This window comes from Furipterus horrens, unplaced genomic scaffold (genome assembly GCF_987537825.1).
Source record: "Furipterus horrens unplaced genomic scaffold, mFurHor1.1.pri manual_scaffold_11, whole genome shotgun sequence".
Classification (NCBI taxonomy): Eukaryota; Metazoa; Chordata; class Mammalia; order Chiroptera; family Furipteridae; genus Furipterus; species Furipterus horrens.
Window position 1 is genome coordinate 15,558,050 of NW_028327181.1, and position 18,797 is coordinate 15,576,846.

Below are 18,797 nucleotides of genomic sequence, written 5' to 3' on the forward strand. Positions count from 1 at the left end.
GCAATTCAGCTATTCCCTAGAATGTGTGAAGCAGTAGCTTCTCATATAATTAAGCTTAGTCAATTTTGCTCCCTTCTCTATTATTAATATCTAGCTACCTATGCTAACAACTCTGTGAGGTTACTTTTAGTTAATGGACTTGTCAGATGTGTTACAGAGCCTCTTTTTTGTCTACACCTAACTATGTAGTTGAATTTCAGATGTAAATTAATATCTGAGAATAATCCATGGAAAAAATTTCATTCTTTTGTTCACTGAGAGGAAGAGAAATATCAGAGAAGTGATTTGAGAGTGTGGTGTATATTTTAAATTAGAGATGGTCCAATGCAACCTTCTGATTACTTAGAATTCAACAAAAGCAAAGAAGTAACACAAGTTGATTTTGTAAGCAGTTTAGTTGTGCAACTGTAGGGAATGAAATTTTTTTCTTCTACGCCTTTAAATTCTTCGAATTGTCTAGTAATTACGTTGACATAAAACAGATTAACACGAGAAAAACAAATTTAATTTTGTACATACAAGAGCCCCATACAAATATGAGACCAAAGACAGTCAGGTAATTGAGGCTTATATGTCATCCTGAGCTAAGGAATAAGATAAGGGCCTGGGAATTTCAAAGGGGAGGAGGGCAATTCAAGGAAGGAAACAGGAGCAGGTGTTTGGTAATCAGATGTTTTTCCTGTTATGCAGATAAATTTTTCAGATAAAAAGTGGATTGAATGCTGGCCTGTGAACCAAAAGGTCATAGCTTCAATTCCCTGTCAGGGCACATGCCTGGGCTGCAGGCCAGGTCCCCAGTTGGGGGCATGCAAAAGGGAGCTGATTTGTTTCTCTTGCACGTTGATGTTTCTCTCCCTTTGTTTCTCCCTCCCTTCTCCTCTTTCTGAAAATAAGTAATTAAAATCTTAAAAAAAAAATCTCTGGTAGTAGTTCTCTTTCCAGGCCAGGCCCCCTATCTAAATTCTTTTAGTAAGGGAAAGGGAAAAGTTTACCTTGAGTCAGTTGTCTTGATTGTCATCAACTCCAAATAATCCACAGGCTAAAGTGGCACATTTTGGGATGTCATATTCTGCCCCCCTTCGCTACATTGTGTCAGAGTAGATGACTACACTGTAATCAAAATTGGAACTAATCTACGTATCAATGTAGAATTTATTTTTTTGATATTTAGAGATTCTAAATGTTTTTATTAGCTATAAAACTAAGTTATGTAAATAAAATAGTTGAAGGAAATACCTTTATTTACCATGGATAATTTTAGTACAGCAGTCATTTAGTAAATGAAAATAGACTGTGTTTTTGTATTTTTGTAGACCTCAGTATAAAAATCCTCCGACAAGATAAAAAATGTCCGGGGTCACTGCATATTATCAAATGGTAAGTAACTGAAATTTTACAAAAGTTCAACATTATTTTTGTTATGGCTGAAATAAGTCGAAAGACTTTATTTAGTAACATCATGTCTTTAATATGATTTATTTCTGTCTTTTTAAAAGTAACTTTCTACAAATTTGTAACTACTATTCAGTATTAAGATACTGATTTAGCATTGTTTTTAAAGTAAATGGATTTTCATAAAGAAAGAAAAATACCAATCAATAGTTAATTACTCATCATAGACATGTTAGTGTCCTAAACACCATGGATGCCAACAAGAAAAATAAGATGTGAATCTGTACCTCAGAATTGCTTACCTATTATTTATAAAGTTCTATCAACATATTAAAAGGTGCTGGGAGGTTGGGAGGTTGTTTTTTTTTTTTTTTTAATCATCACCTGAGGACATATTCACCAATTTTTAGGGGTGGGGGGAGAGAGAGGGAGGGAAGGAAACATTGATGCAAGAGAGAAACATGGATTGGTTGCTTCCAGCATGCACCCCAACCAGGAATTGAACCCACAACGTAGGCATGTGTCCTGCCCTGGGATCAAACCCGCAACCATTTGGTGTGCAGGGCCACACTCCAACCAACTGAGCCACCTGGCTGGGGCAAAAGATACTGAGAGCTTTAAATAATTGATTAAATGGGAAGGTAAATGGTTATCAGTTTAACATACTTCAAAGCAAAATATGTAAATCAATTTTGTGCTCAGAAATCTTTTGGCTTTACCAAATTGACATCAAACATTTATTTCTTGACAGGATTCAAGGTTGTTTTGATGCTTTGGAAAAGAGATACGTAAGAATGTTTTAACATTTACACTAGGATCAAAGACTTGTCTTTTATCCTTTAAAAAAGTTTAGCCTTATTTTGTGGTTGTGTATTAACAGTATACTAGTGCCTGCATTTGCATTCATAAACCAGTTTCTTTTTATTTTATATCTTTGTTGTCCCATTGATGTCTTGTTTCCATCAATTAGAAATGAAACCCTCATTTTTCACTTTTACATACTCATATCTTTTGACCACAGAATTTCCTCTTAAGTCACTGGAAGGGATCCACAGGATGTGGGAGAGGGGAGACAAGAATCTGGCATTTAGCACACTGAACATGTTCAAAATAGTGGTGATTTAATTTGCAGATATGAAAGGCAAAAAATGGACTTGAAAAATCCATTTTTATGTTATGTTATTTTGTTAATTATGTTTGGTGCATATATATAACTTGCGTCCTCAAAATACCTAGTATTGTAGCTCAAAGTTTTTAGAAATGAGCTTGAATTTTAACTGCATCAAATCTTTTTTGCGGCCCAAGACAGCTAGAAAGGGTGTAAAAATGGAAGCTCTAGTCCTAGTTGAAGAGACAAGATATATATAAATGAACTTTCTATCATTGCTTCCCCCCCTTATCTCCATCTGTGTCTTCTTTTCACTATCACCTCTATCATAAGTATAGTAACCATAATGCTCATTAGAAAGTGATGCATGCTAAAGGATTGTGTGCCATGGAAGTATGGAAAAGGAAGGGTTACATCCAGTAAGGGGCAAGAGGGAGATCTTTGGGAGAAAATGACTTTTGAGCATGAAAGGCGCTTAGAATTTGGATAGGCTGAGAGGGGCAGAAGGTCATCACCAACATACTGAACAGCGCCATTCATTCTTCTTCATTCATTTAGCAACACTCCCTGAGTGTCCATCATTGAGGGGCAGTACAATATAGTTAAGACCTTGAGTTCACTTAAGGATAGACTTAAGTGAATCCAGTTTTGCCACTTGTGAACGGAAAAACGTCCAAACCTGTAGAAAAATTTTATAAGAGTTTATTTGATACTTCTAAGAATAAGTTTTGCAGTTTCTTTTATGCATTTGAGATTAAGGAGGGAACTAAGGAAGATTACATGAAGGTGGGAGAAAACAAAGTGGGGGCTGGATTACAGGACTGTAAGATTATATGCTCTCTTGAGGGTGGTTATTTGAAAGGTGTGTTAATCCTAGATACACAAAAACAATGGACAGGGCTTGCTTAAGGCAAGGATAAACCTTTTCATAAAGAGATATGTCTGGAGCATGACTACCCAGCTTGACCTGCCCAGTTAGGAATTTATGATCAGATCATACTGCAAGGTTAATTTCTGTAGAACCCCTTTTTCTGTCCACACTCTTTCATACCTGCGTGACCTTGGAAAGTAACCTACCTCTTAGTACCCTAGTTTCTTTACATATAAAACAGGGATAACAATAGAATTTAGCTCTTAGGTTGAGAATTAAATGAGTTCATCTAAATCAGTGGTTTTCAAATGTTAGCTTGCATCAGAATCACCTGGAAGACTTAAAACACACATTGATAAGCCCCACCCCAATTTTTTTATTTGAGAATTTGCATTTCAGACAGATTCCAGGTGATGCTGAAACTGGTGGACTAGGGACCATACTTTGAGAACCACTGATGTAAAACGTTGAGAAGAATGTCTAGCACATAATAAGCACTATGTAAGTGTTCTCTTCTTTCTCTCTCCCTCATCGCCTCTCTCCCACTCTCCCTCCCTCCCTCTCTTCTTTTCTCCCTTTTTTCCTCCCTTGCTATTCTGTGCCTGACAGAAACCTGAATCTGATCATGTCATTCTTTTGCCTAAAAACCTCCCATGGCTTTTAAAACAAAGTTCAGAATCTGTCACATGATCTATAAGGCCTGTATGATCTACTCTCCATCTGCTTTTCCAAGGTGTCACTCACCATTGCTCACTGTGTTCAAGCCACACAGGAATCTAGAACATGCCAAGTGCCTTTTACCTTTCTACATATTGTTCACTTTTGCCTGGAAAATTCTCTTCCCCACCCAATACTCTTTACCTGGCTAACTCCAATTTATCCTTCAGGTTCCTGACAGCTCTGGTCCCCTAGCCTAGACTGTCCCTCTGTTTAATGTTCCCAAACATCCTGTGCTGCTGTTTCTTCATAGCAATTAACACAATTGACACCATCTTTGTGATTTGTTTGTTTGTTTGTTTAACATTTTCTTCCTTGCTCATATGCATGTTCTGCGAAGGGGCCATGTTTATTTTTAACTGAATGAACTTTTAATTAAATAATTAATATAAAATAGAGTTGCACTGTGTAGTCTTAAAATCAACTGTATGCAGTAACTAAAATAACCACACAGTGTCACTAAAGTTTTAGTCCTTTGGGTGAAATAGGTGAATAATTTGTTATGAAATTGTAGTCCTGAAATTTTCTCATTTGTATTCTAGTTTTTAGAAATTTATCATAGGCTTTATTATATCTCTATATAGTCACCCAGAGAGAATCTGTTTATAGTAATGTATATATGTAGGGAGAGCAAGGGTTTTATAGATTTATATCAGACTTAAAGCTTTTTACTTTAGTAGATTAATTTCTAAAGGCACATTTTTTTGAAATACTTGTGGCATATTTAATTTTAGTTATAATAAATTCTTTTTATATATTTTACCTCCCAAACTATGGTATAACTTATAGAGAATAAGGATAGTTTTTTTCTTTTTTCTTTTTAAATCTCTCCTCTTGCCAGCAAAACCCTGGGTGTCTAATAGGCACTCACTTGAATGAATAGTTAGTATCCCTTTTTCTGGTCTTCTGCATAATATTTTATTCTACTTAAATCTTTGGAACCTCTCTGAAATCAGATTTTATTTAGCCTTTAATGAAAATAACAATAAGATAGGTGTGAGTATATAAAATATAACAACAGTTTTTTTTTCTCTTTAAGCTACACATGGCAGTACTTACAGTAAGTACACATTTAAAGGCCAAGCCTCTGTCTCTACTTCATTGCCTTTTGGCAAGTGAAGTATTAAAACAGTACTCTCCCTCTACCCTCTTGAATTTCTTTATCTGTCCTATGATATTTTGGAATTTTTAAAAAATAGAATATATCAGAAGTTTTAATAAAAGATCACAAACTATATATTTCTTTGGTATATTATAGTACATGGGAAAATATATAGAATATGCTATCTGCTTCCTCTGTTGGCTATCAGGATTTCTTTTTTTTTTTTTGGTTACTTTACAGATTGAAGTTTTGTAGACTTTTGAAGTTCTAGATACTTCTGGGTATAACATGGTGAATGTAATTAAGAAAAGAAAGAAATTATTTAAAGTTTATTTGTAGCCCAGTACTCACAAATACCTGGTTATCAATCTCCCTATAGTCAGTGTTTACAGAATACTCTATAGACTATATTTACAAAATGAACTTATTCTATCTCTAGCTTGAACTATATATTTTAAGATATCTATCTCAGTACTCAATTAATATAGCACAAATTGAATTCTTCACATAGAACATGTATTCTGTGAGGAGTAATTAATATCTTTCAGAAATTAAATGCTGTTAATTTTTCCTTAAACAGCTTTACACAAATCCCAAGGAACCTGAGGTAAGAACACACATAGAGATGGACAATATATGTACATTATGTTTTAATATTTTTACCTAAGTTGAGGCCATAGATTATGTTACTAGACTACCATATGAGCAAAGTAACTCATAGCTCATTCAGGGTGTTTTATTATAAACTTCACCAAGTTTATGAGATTTTAAAAACCTACTTAGAGACATTGAAAAAAAATAGCATTGAGTAGAACTGAGCCTATTCTCTAACATATTACATTAAGAATCTCTGTATAAGTCGCATTTTATATATTTTAACTGATTGTGACTCTTTTCTGTTTGTGGCCTTTCAAAAGATGTGGCATAGTTCTAAACTTTTTTTTTGCCAGCTAAATTCTCCCCCTTTTAACCTTTTCATAGATTTCCAGAGTTTTACCTCATTGCTTCTTTCTCCAAATTTCTTCCTTTACTTATTGAGTTCTGTTCATCCTCAGGCCAGCGTAAGTCCGGATATTTCATGAAAGCCTCTTCGCCTATTCTGTTCACACTAATGTCTTTTCTAAATTCCTTTTTCAGCAGGTTCCCACAATTTAACACTCATTTTTGATTCATGTAGATTACTTTATTTTCCCAACAAGATTGTAAATTCTTGAGGACGAGAGTCTTATCTTCCTTTCTGTCTCCCAAAGGAGCTTTGAATGGAAGCTGTGGCGGTGGCACAGAAATGGAGGGAGAAGCCTTCCGTTCTTCTTATTCTATTCTCTTAATTTTCTTACTAGCTTTCCTTTCCCTTTCCTTTGCTTTCAGTTTTCCTTCTCCAAGCCAATGGATTTAGCCAAATTAGTGGCATTCAAGGCTAAATTAAGCATTTTTAGTCTTTATATATCCTTTCTTGGCAAGATTATAAATAGCTATTTGAGCAAGGTGGAAGAAAAAACTGGTACCTGCAGATGGCCTAGTGCCAAACTACCTCTCTTTGTCTTTGTCTCTGTGTAATTTCAAAGTGGTTTTTTTTTCCCTATAGGTTTAAGGGGAAGTTTCCCAAACTAAACCCTCCTGATATATTGTTAATGAATTGGTCACTTCCTTACTGCAATAAATTATTATGTTTTCTTATGCATGCAAAACTCCTACTCTGAAACCAGTGGTTTTGAGGTAGTGAAGTGCTAAGCAAATTGGGCTACTACAGAAAAATCTTACAAAGTCAAAGAAAGCTATTAAATGAGTTTTGCTACATGCATTTTATATATATATATATATATATATATATATATATATATATATATATATATATATATAGTATAGTCTGTCCGGAAGGTATGCAGCCATGTACTATGAAAAATAGAAACATTTATTGAAGAAGATACAAGATAAAAGAAACATTGTACATAGGAACAAGATACAAGAAACATTGCACATAGGACAGTGACCCTCAGTCCCCTTCAAAGTAGGCATTTTGGGACCTCACACAGTTCTGCCAGGCACTATCAGCTGCCCCGTTGTATTTTCCTGAATATCATTGATGGTCTGAAAGCTCTTCCCTTTCAAAGGCGATTTTAGTTTTGGGAAAAGCCAGAAGTCGCAGGGCACCAAATCTGGGCTGTAGGGGGTTGAATCACCTGGGTGATTTTAAGTTTCACTGAAAAACTGCAGTTACCAGTTGCCCACAGCTGCGGCCTTCTGAATCGCCCGAATAGTTTCCATGGAGGAATGGTCAAGCTTAACGCAGATGTGTTGCTCTACTTGCTCAGTCGTTTTGAATGCGATGGTCACACAGTACACACGCTCACTCAATGTCATCTACCGCCCCACTGACTAGTACCGTGAAATCGTCATTGTTCATGCATGTGCATTCCGGTCACTTTCCTTGGCTGCCAGGTTACAGTGATGTTGTGCAAACCATTTTTGTTATATTAACAATGGCTGGACTTTTTCTGTATGTGTGTGTGTGTGTGTGTGTATGTATATACAAAGTATTGAGGTTAAGAAACAAAACCTTATTCCATATTATATGATAAGTTCTGAGCCATCATTTATGACCCAGAAAAAATATTTTGAGTGCTTACAGATTCTTCCCTATAGCAGTGATCCCTAACCTCTCTGTGTTCACAGCACACTCTTGAGTACTAGAACATTTGGCAACAGGTTTGAGGGTATTTAAAGACTCAAAAGGCCCCCCAACAAGTAAGCAATAATTACAGTTTATCTGTGGTGTAACAATGTTCTTAGTGTCTGAAAGTACCCATGGGGTTACACTATTTTGTGGTTGCTGTTAACATCAAGTCACTAATAGAACTATTTACGTCACCGATCTCATTCTTTTATATGCTCACAAAACACCATTCTCACATAAACACAGTCTTTCTTTGGCATTTAACTGACATTGTACCATGTTTCTTGACTCATATCTGTAGAAGTATACCCTCCCCTAAACAAAACTTCACAAACAAAACTAATATTAATATATACCTGAAGTAAAAGTACATTTTACACATGGATTAAAATTTGTAGCATACCTGTGAAGAGTCTGTCATGGTACAATTGAGACCTCATGTCTTAAATAAAGTGTGCTTACTTAGTCTGGATGCCAACAAGAGTTTTGAGCATTGCACAAAGTTGTGGTGCTTCTGCACTTGAAGTTTTGAGATGAGCTGACTAAAGTAACTGAAATAGTCAAGAGGGATAGTGTAGCTTTTCTACAGAAACACACTACAAAATGTGTCGAGTATATTAGTAAGAAGTGTAAGCCAAAATATAAATATGTTAAGGAAAGATTTCCATAACTCAATGCATGATAGATCCATAAAGAATTACTGTATATGAATATTGTGAGGATACAGTTCTTACTGTTTCGCCCTCTATTCCTTTGCGCCCATTGGAGGTGGTTCAACACCCACTTTTTTCTAAATAATTTTTTTGTATATTGATTATGTTGTTACAATAGTTCCAATTTTCCCCCCTTTGCTCCCCTCTGCCAAGTACCCCCCTTCCCCCAGCAATCCCACCCCCCTTAGTTCATGTCCATGGGTCATGCATACAAGTTCTTTGGCTTCACCCTCTCCTATATTCTTCTTTAAAAAAAAAAATTAGTTTTTTATAACAATAAAAAATAACAATTTCCCCCTCTCAGACTTAAGACCCTTTATAATCTTGTAAAGGACAATGGTCGAATGTCTCGTGCTCCTCTAGCTGCTTCAAGCTGGACATGGTCGTCATCCTACCTACCTTGGGTCCAGAAATCCCTAATAAGAGTGGGGGTGAACACCCACTTTTAATAGACTGCTTCAGGAACTGAACTTGAGATGGTTCCTGTTTCTAACCACAGTATGCTTTTAGAAACTTCATTTTAAATTTTTTAAAAGATTTTATTTATTTTTAGAGAGAAGGGAAGGCAGGGAGAAAGAGAGGAGTGTGTGAGAGAAACATCCATCAACTGCTTCTAACAGTTCCCCAGCTGGGGACCTGGCATGCAACCCAGGCATGTGCCCTAACTGGGAATTGAACCGGTGATGTTTTGGTTCTCAGGCTGGCACTCAATCCACTGAGCCACACCAGCCAGAGCAATCTTAAAGTTTTTAAAATCCTGTTGAAATCCTAATTAAGTATGAACTTTATCTTGGCTGAATATTTCTTCATTCAGCAAGTATTAATTGGATTTTCTCTGTGCCTAGCACTGTTCAAGGTATAAAAACATAGGAGTTAATGGGATAGATAAGGTACCTGCTCTCAGGAAGCTTAATTCTAATAAGGGAGTATAAATAGTACAAAAGTAAACAAAGATTAGCAAGCCAATTTCAGACAGTCATAATGCTATGGAAAAGATAAAAGAAGGTGGCCTGCTGGAGAGTGCTGAGGTGGGGAGTAGAGGAGAAAGGAAAGGAGGACAGTGCATGGAAGACCTCCCTCAGGGGCTACTGTTGGAGCTGAGGCTGCACGGCCAGAGCAGTCAGCCTACGCAGGTCTGTGAGAGGCAGTGGCAGGTGACTGGCAGAATTGCCTTGCAGGTGCTGGAGTCAAATCCCAGTTCTACCACTTGTGTTGCTTCATCTAGGATGATAATACCTATCTCGGAATGTTGGCTACGTAAGAATGAAGAGATGTAGAGAATTTAGAGCATGTTTCAGAGTACAGCTGTGCAAAGGTCCTAAGGCAGGAAGACTTCTCGTGTGTTTGTGGACAGAGAGACCGTGCTGAGCCTCTCTAGGTTAGTGGGAGGGAAAAAAGCAGGAGATAAGGTCAGAGAGATAGGCAGGGGACAAATGAGTAAGGTCTTGTGGATCAACATAAATTTTGGTTTTAGTCTAAGGGCAGCGGGAAACCACTGGGAGTTTTAAGCAAAAAAGTAACCTTGTCTGATTTGTATTTTCAAAAACTCTTTTCGTCTTTAGAACAGAGAATGTATTATAAGAGGAGTCGTTCGGAAGCAAGCAGATCAAACAGAGACAGATGGTGGTGGTTTGGACAGGGCAATAGGAGTGACACTGAGAGAATCAGTTAGGCCTGGGATATGTTGTGGAGACAGATCCGAGAAGATCTACTTTTTTGCCAGTGGTTTGGAATGTGGTGGGAGAAGGAAAGGCTGTATACGTTGCCATTGCTTTGGTCTGTATAGATATATTCGGTGTAATTAATAGAAACCATTGATAAGTAGTTTAAAGGGTCATCTTTTAGGCAACACGTTAGTATAAAAAGCAGGAGAACATTTTATGTGGGTGTTAAGAAGAGACTAGTATATATATCTTCTGCTGTAAATATACCTTCCTTGATCAATCAGTCAGATTGACGTTATTAAGGATTAGCATCTTTTGTAAAGCAATTACAAACATAAATCTTTTTTTTTTAATCCTCATCCAAGGACATGCTTATTTGCTTATTGATTTCAGGAAGAAGGAAAGGGAGGGAGAGAAGAATCAATGTGAGAGAGAAACTTCGATTGGTTGCCTCCTACACACTCCAACCAGGGAATGTTCCTGCAACCTAGGCATGTGCCCTGAATGGGAATTGAACTCATACCTTTTGGATTATGGGATGACGCTCCAACCAACTGAGCCACATCAGCCAGGGAGAAACATAAAACTTTTATTAGTTGCTTCAGCAACCAAATAATCGTCGGCAGCCGTCCGTCTCGAGAGACGATGGTGTAGCTTCTTAAGAGTCTGTCTGCACCGCCGAGAATGGCTGTGCAGTCCGACTCGGGAGTGACATGGTATCTGTCTCCTCCCGTGTTGAATCGACATCTTGCGATGACGCTGAAGCTACAGAGCCTGGGCAGGGTAATATGGAGGGTCTGCTGTTGCCCATGCAGCAGACCCCCCCTCTCTTCGCAGCTGAAGGGTCTAAGGGAAAGACGGAGTCGATACAGCTTGGGTTCAGGTGCGCCGCAGGAGTTGCCGGTGTTGACTACAACGTCAAACCGCCTTAGGGACTCCGGCTCCGGATTTTCTGTCGGGGTTTACTCCCTTAGCCTTTCTCCTGAAGAGGTATGCCGCAAGGCAGTGGAGGTTTTTTGGAGTCAGAGTTTTCCTTCTCTGATGTACCCTGACTGGAAGATCGAACCAGCGACACTTAGCTCGCAGGCCGACGCTCAATCCACTGAGCTAAACCAGCCAGGGCCCAACCAAATAATAGGCTGTTAAAATTATCATCTACTAAAGGATCTACTCTTGATATAATTTAACAAATGAAAGATAGCTCAGAGCATCAAAGCTAGAGTTGGTTGAGAAACATGGGCAGGCAGGAAGAATAGACATTGTTTGCTTGACAGGGAAATTAACACCCACCATCAGTGGAGAGAGGACACTGTGTAACTAGCCTGTTTGAAGTGAAGCTGTTGCTATAGGTGCCTCTAGCCCCACATATCTCCCCTGTTGTACAGTGGTCCCTTAAGATCCTCCAGGGATTGGTTCCAGGATCCCTGTAGATACTAAATCTGCAGACGCTCAAGTTCTTTATATAAAGTGGCGTGGTATTTGCATATAACCTACGCACATCCTCCTGTACACTTTAAATCACTTGTAGATGACTTATAGTACCTAATACAATGTAAGTGCTATGTAAATAATTGTTATACTGTATTGTTTAAGAGAATAATGACAAGAAAAAAAAGTCTATACAAGTTCAGTACAGATGCAATCATCGTAGTCCTGATTACATTGTGCACGTCAGCAACCACGTAACATTTTTTTTTCCGAATATTTTTGATCCGTGGTTTGTTGAATCTGCAGATGTGGAACCTGCAGATACAGAGGGCCGACTGCACTCACAAAGCAGCCCTCTGAACTGGTTTGACTTCTCAAGTAGACCATCTTGCTGGAATAATATTTTTTCTCTTTTAAAATCAGCTTTCTTATAAACCAATCTTCTTCAAGTTTAAGCAAATGAGCTAATTTCCCTAGGACCTGATCACCTGTGATTAATGGGGTATCAGATCTTATAACAGAGGAAAGTAACAAGAACATTGAGACTTTTTCTGATCAATCTAATAACTCACTCCCACGTTGTCAAGAAACAAATAGTGAAACAGATGAATGAAGGGTGTTTGTGTGTGTGTGTGTTCTGACTTAAACTCATACCTTTTGCCCATCTTTAATGCCTTCTCCAGCTCTGTGGACACCCTACAGTGTATCTGGGCCTCCAGCTCTATGGACACCCTACAGTGTATCTGGGCCAAATGTTTGCTTCAGCTATTAGACAATAATTTTATTTTAAGTGGATACATCTATCACGACGAAATATGCCCTTCTTTATTTTTAGCTTTTTTTTTTTTTTTTTTTTTGTATTTTTTTTTTTTTTAATTTTGGTTTTTCAATTACAGTTGTCCCCTTTTCCCCCAATTTCTCTCCCCCACCCAGCCCACCCCCTCTCCCGCAATCATATCCCTCCCCGCTGTCCATGTCCATGAGTCCTTCATACAGGCTCTTTAATTAAACCCTTCCCTTACTTATCCCCCTTCTCTCCCTCTCCCCTCCCCCCTATTGACTGCTACTCTGCTTTTTGTTCTATTTAGTTCCTTTGTCTGTGTTGTTCTTTAGTTTCCTGTATTAGGTGATATCATATGGTATTTTTCTTTCTTTGCCTGGCTTATTTCACTAAGCATAATTCTCTCTAGTTCCATCCATGTTGTTGCAAATGGTAGGAGTTCCTTCTTTCTTTCTGCTACATAGTATTCCATTGTGTAAATGTACCACAGTTTTTTGATCCACTCATCTACAGATGGGCACTTAGGTTGTTTCCAGCACTTAGCTATTGTAAACAGTGCTGCTATGAACATAGGGGTGCATAAGTTCTTTTGAATTGGTGTTTCAAGATTCTTCGGGTATAATCCTAGTAGTGGAGTCGCTGGTTCAAAAGGCAGTTCCATTTTTAATCTTTTGAGGTAATTCCATACTGTTCTCCATATTTTTAGCTTTTTTATTAGTGAAGAGGGCAGAGAGTGGTAGTACCTAGTTTTTAGTGCAGTATCCAAAAAACAAGTCCTGAAATCATAGATCTTAGTTCCTTTTCTAATTTTCCCAGTTTTCCTGTTGCCATTTTAGTCTTCCCTGAATTATTGCAGTGGCCTTTTAATTGCTCTCGTGGTTTCCACTTCTTCCCTTCTGCACTCCTAAAATAGCCACGTGATCTTTAAAAACGCAAATCACTCGCATGTATAAAACCCTTCGATGGACTCTGGTTTACTTAGAATAAAATTTAAACCCTTTACTGTGGCCAACAGGGCTCCCAAACCTGTACAACCTCATCTGCTACACTCTCCCCTTTGCTCACTATTGCCACCCACTCAGCCTCCTCTCTCAACCTCGAAGAGGCTTTCTTTCCCAGTTTAGAGCCTTTGCATTGCTATTACCTCGGCCTGGGACACCCCCATCCTCCCCCTGGTCTGCAGGTGACTGACCCCGCTTGTCACTGAGGCTCAGCTCAAACATGACCTCCTTAGCAAGGCCTTCCTTGGCCCTTCCAAACCAAATCAGCACCTCTCCCCTTTTGTACTCTCTGCACAGCTGCATATGGCACTTATTACTATCTGAAAATATTTTATTTGTTTACCTAGTTATTGACTGTCTTTCCCACAAGGCTGTATATTCCAGAAAAACAGGGACCTTTCTGTCATGTTCACCACTGTGAATTCAGTGCCAGACTCAAAGTTCAGTAAATATCTGTTACATGAATGGTTTCTCAGCTGGTTCCACTCTCAATTTACCTGTGCTGGGTCACATACTTGACTCCATGTCTTAGTTTTTCCAGCTTTAAAATGATAATAATAGCACTTGCCATCTAACTCATTTTTAGCACGGAGGAGAAAAATTGTTATGTCTATATCTGCAAATATTACTCCTGAATAATGTAAAGCTGTGAAACAAACAGGTATGTAGGAAGTACAGTAGATATGCAATTAAAATGTTTCTTATCTATTATCAGATAAGATTCTGGATTTCTTTTTAATGTATTGTTTATTTTTCAATTATAGTGTACATTCACTATTATTCTGTATTAGTTTCAGGCGTACAGCATAGTGGTTAGACAATCATATACTTTACAAAGTGTTCCCCCCTATATTTCTAGTACCCACCTGGTTATGTGCACAGTTATTGCAGTATTATTGATTATATTTTGTATGTTGTACTTTACATCCCCATGATTATTTTGTAATTACTAATCTGTACTTCTCAAAGAATTTCTTTTTAAAAGTAATTTCTTTTTCTTTTTTTTTTGATGTTTCTAGAAGGTGACTGAGATATACCAGTTCAAATTCAAATACACAAATGAAGGAGTCAGTATGGATTTTGACAGGTAGAATATAATTGTTTAATGAGAAATATATATGATCGAGGTAAACATAAGCCTCTTGAGGTCAGAGATAGACCTTTTACTTCCTATGTAACTTTCCCAACAATCCTACCAAAACAAAAAACAAAAAAACAAACCTGTTAAAAAGAGGATTGTAATAATTGTTTAAATTTCTGGTGGGAATAGGGGCTTCCTTTGCTTCTTTCCTCTTTTTCTCATAGGTATGTTAGTAGGGGCTAAAGGCAGTTACGTTTCGTGGTTAAGAGTTCCAATTCCTAAAGCACAAAGATCTAGCTGGAACCCTAGCTCTGATTATTACTGATAATATAACTTTGGACAAATTACTCAGCCTCCCTAAATATTAATATTCTCATCTGCACAGTGGAATTAATAATATTTACTGCTTATGGTTGCTGTGATTATTAGTTATAATTCATATATAATGCTTTGCTCATGCCTGGCACATAATAAACACTCAGTCAATGGTACCTAGTGGTGGTGATGGTGGTGGTCCTTGAAGGCAATGATGCTTGGTAGACAGTATGGCAGTAGAGATTATTTATATTATTATATTATTTATATTAATGAGGATGTTCATTAAAGAACTTCATAGGCTCTATCTATCCACTGAACCAAAACTTCTCCATCTCAATGCCAAGATATAGATCCTCTCTGCACTCAATATAGCCAGATTGAACCTGGGGTAGATGAAACCCTTGAGATATTTGCTTATAGACACAATCATTCTCATCTGCTTACCTCAGAATGTCATACAAATATAATTTTCTATGTGTGTCCCAGTATGGAAATGACTGGAAAGCATTATACTTTTCTATAAAGTCTAAAATTCCAAGTTTTAGTTATACTAATGGGTTAAATAGCAAAGACAAGGACATTTGCTTCAGAAGGTCCTTAGTGCAGATGGAGATTTTTGTTGAGGAACAACATTCATGTTCTTCCCAGGAGTTTTTGGGTTTAGATAGAGCTAAATATTGCTGACGAGATGGGATAGAAGTGGAAGGGGTCGGAGATTGTGAAAAGTGCTGGGTAATAGAGGACTCCATGTCAGGGGATGAGTTTCTCTGAAAGGAATGACTCTGAAGAGAAGTGTGGCCTGATTCTAAATTTTCCATACTATTAGCTCTGTTTTATCATTTACTTCAAGTTTGAGGATTTCTCTCTAAGATTTACTTCCTTAATTATTTTCTCATTTGTAAAACTTACAAATGCCACTAGGATGGATGTAAAGAGGAAGTTCTAGGAATGAGAATTAAAATACTAACCATCATAGCTAACACTTGTATATAGCACTTTACAGATAGTTCAGCACTATTCTCTTACATAAAACAGTTGCCCTATATTCTCTAAAATTCAAATATAAGTACTACTGACAACCAGACTAATCTCTTTTGTTATGAAGGCATTTATGTCAAGAGGTGAGCAGTAAAACAAATAGCCAAATATTTCAGCTACTAAGAAGGAAAGAAGGTAATACGTATTACTAATTTCCTAGAAACCAAAAGTAGACATTTGTTTAAATGATCATGGTAAAGATAATTTCCCTTTTAAAAGAGTACAAGGGAGTCTTGAATATGATTTTACATAAATATGATGTGTACTAAGGATCCCATGAGCTTACATGGCTATGTCTGGTTACCTATTTCAAATTGGTTAAGTCCTCGTAGACAAAACTTAAAGTCGTTCAAAACTAAAATAGGAATAAATGTATTTACTAAATAATGTTTGTTTTATGAATTCACACTGCTTCCAATAGTTCAATTACTTAGGATTATTTTTCCGTATTGAGTGCTTACTATGTGAGAAGCATTGTGCAAATATATTATAGTCACACTTCTTCCTGGAACCTACTCAAATATGAGACTAATTGGAGAAGAAATTTTTGGAGAAAAAGAAAGAATGTTTAGAGTTGGGAGGTAATTTAGTCCAACTTGTTCATTCATTCCTTAATTCAACAGATGTTTATTGTGTACTTGCTGTGCTAGGCGCCAAACAGTCTGTGGAGATGGGAGGTATAGCCGTTCACAGTCTAGAGGCAGACATACAAACAGTTATAAACAAGGGTGAGGAATAGAGTTATCAGGGAAGACATTCCCAACGAGGTGACTCATGAGCTAGTGTTAAAGGATGAATTTGGGTGAGTCGGGAAGAGAAGTGGGAAAAACAAAATAAAGCAAAGTGCAAATGCACATGGATTAGAAGTAACTGGGTAGCAAGTGCAAATGAAGGCGGAGGTGAGGGCATGGCTGGTCATGAAAGGCATTGGACCATTCTCAGAGCTGATTGAAAAGTGATGGGTGTAATAGAAGAATTTTTTAAATTTTCTTTTTTATTGATTTTAGAAAGAGAAAGGGAGAGCGAAACATCAATTTGTTGTTCCACTTATGCATGCCCTCATTGGTTGATTCATGTGTGTGCCCTGACTGGGGTTCAAACTCACAACCTTGGTGTAGTGGGTTGATGCTCTAACCAGCTGAGCTACTGCACCAGGGCAGTAATAAAAGAATTTTAAGGAAGAGAGTGACATGAGCAGGTTTTCCTATTAGGAATATTATTTCAGCAGTGGTGTAGAAAATATTTTTCAGTGTGAACAAGAAAAAACAGGAAAAGCAGTCATTGTCATAACCCATGTAAGAGTGAAGAGGGAAAACTCCTGAGAGATAACCAGATGATAGAAAGGCCCAGAGCTGATGATTGATTTTATACTCGAAGAGGTTTGGAAATGTGTGTAAGCTTATCTTACAAATGAGCTAACTGATCTAGAGAGTCTAAGTGATTTGACTGAAGTCATTCAACTGGTTAGCAGAGCCAATATTAAATGTCAAGTCTCCTAATTCTAAATCCATTGTTCTCACCATTATAGCATGTGGTTACTTATAAGTCAGATTTTAAAAAGTCAGGTCCTGTTTAAAATACCTCAAGGGAACTTGCTATGTAAGAAGCCCTTTGTATATACATTGCAAACAGTATAATCTCAAATTTACATTCTAAAAATTGTCTCAAGAGTGTCCAGATGTTTAATTTATATTTATTTGATCATATAATAAAAAGTTTTGGTCCTGACTGGTGTGGCTTAGTTGGTTGGGCATTGTCCTGAAACGTGAAAGGTTGCCAGTTTGATTTCTGGTCAGGGCACATGCCTGGGTTGCAGGTTTAGTCCCGAGTCGGGGCGTGTATGAGAGGGAACTGATTGATGTTTCTCTCCCTTTCTTTCTCCCTCCCTTCCCCTCTCTCTCTAAAAAAATAAAATTATATATATATATATATATATATATGTACTTTTTCAATATTGTATATGATTGAAAAGTATGCTGTTTTTCTTTGTGATTGTAGCAGTAATACAAGCTTTGAAAGTGGGACGAACAGTGAAGATATTAAGAAAGCCAGTATTCTGCTGATCCGTAAATTGTACACGCTGATGCAGAACCTTGGACCCCTTCCTAATGATGTTACTCTTACTATGAAGCTCCACTTCTATAATGCAGGTAAGTGGAGACCTCTAGTCAAATTCCTTCTTAAGTGCTGAAGTAATATTTTACGTAAATAGAAGGATTTTGCAAGCTTCAGAAAAAGATGTTCGTTGCTACACATGAAAGATTAATCTGATTTGTTCTGTTGAAACTCAGTTTTCTTGTTTTCTGCCCTTCTTATTTTGCAGTGACCCCACATGATTACCAACCCCCTGGTTTTAAAGAAGGAGTAAACTCACACTTGCTGCTGTTTGAGGGGGAGCCTGTAAACCTGCAAGTGGGAATGCTCTCAACTGGCTTTCATAGCATAAAATTAAAAGTCACAACCGAGGCCACCCGAGTGTCTGATTTGGAGAATAATCTCTTTCTGGAGAATAGCACTACTGAGATTTCCCATCAGGGTCTGGACTGCGATGAGGAAGAAGAGGAATGCAACAATCATGTAAGGCAAAGCTTTCGTAAGCCTCCATTGCTTCAGTTAAACACAGTTGATGTTTTTCAGTTACTATAGAGGTCATATCACAGTATCAGGGTCTAATGGAGAATGCCAGGTATAAAAATTGAAACAAAACTACCCCCTAACCTTAAGGAGTATTTATTCTAAATGAGTACTGTCTTTAAAAAGGAAATATAATACACTTCGTTAGATAAAATTGTCCATGACAAGGAGAAGAAAAATACTTTCTAGTATATTTCTTTTATAAAAGATACCCATGAATTTAGAAAATTTTGGATTTTCTTTCTTTCACTTACAAGAAATAAACATACTCAAAA

The 18,797-nt window shown here is 37.4% G+C and overlaps 1 protein-coding gene across 1 annotated transcript in view; it reads left to right on the forward strand.

Moving 5' to 3' along the window:
- HORMAD2 (HORMA domain containing 2) overlaps positions 1 to 18,797 on the forward strand; it is a 71,461-nt gene that overhangs the window by 13,416 nt on the left and 39,248 nt on the right. The window contains exons 4-10 of the mRNA XM_090292053.1: positions 1,314 to 1,377; positions 2,144 to 2,180; positions 5,128 to 5,148; positions 5,771 to 5,797; positions 14,471 to 14,538; positions 17,887 to 18,038; positions 18,212 to 18,465. Of these exons, the coding sequence (XP_090148179.1) occupies positions 1,314 to 1,377; positions 2,144 to 2,180; positions 5,128 to 5,148; positions 5,771 to 5,797; positions 14,471 to 14,538; positions 17,887 to 18,038; positions 18,212 to 18,465 (623 nt within the window). The remainder of the gene's footprint in view (positions 1 to 1,313; positions 1,378 to 2,143; positions 2,181 to 5,127; positions 5,149 to 5,770; positions 5,798 to 14,470; positions 14,539 to 17,886; positions 18,039 to 18,211; positions 18,466 to 18,797) is intronic.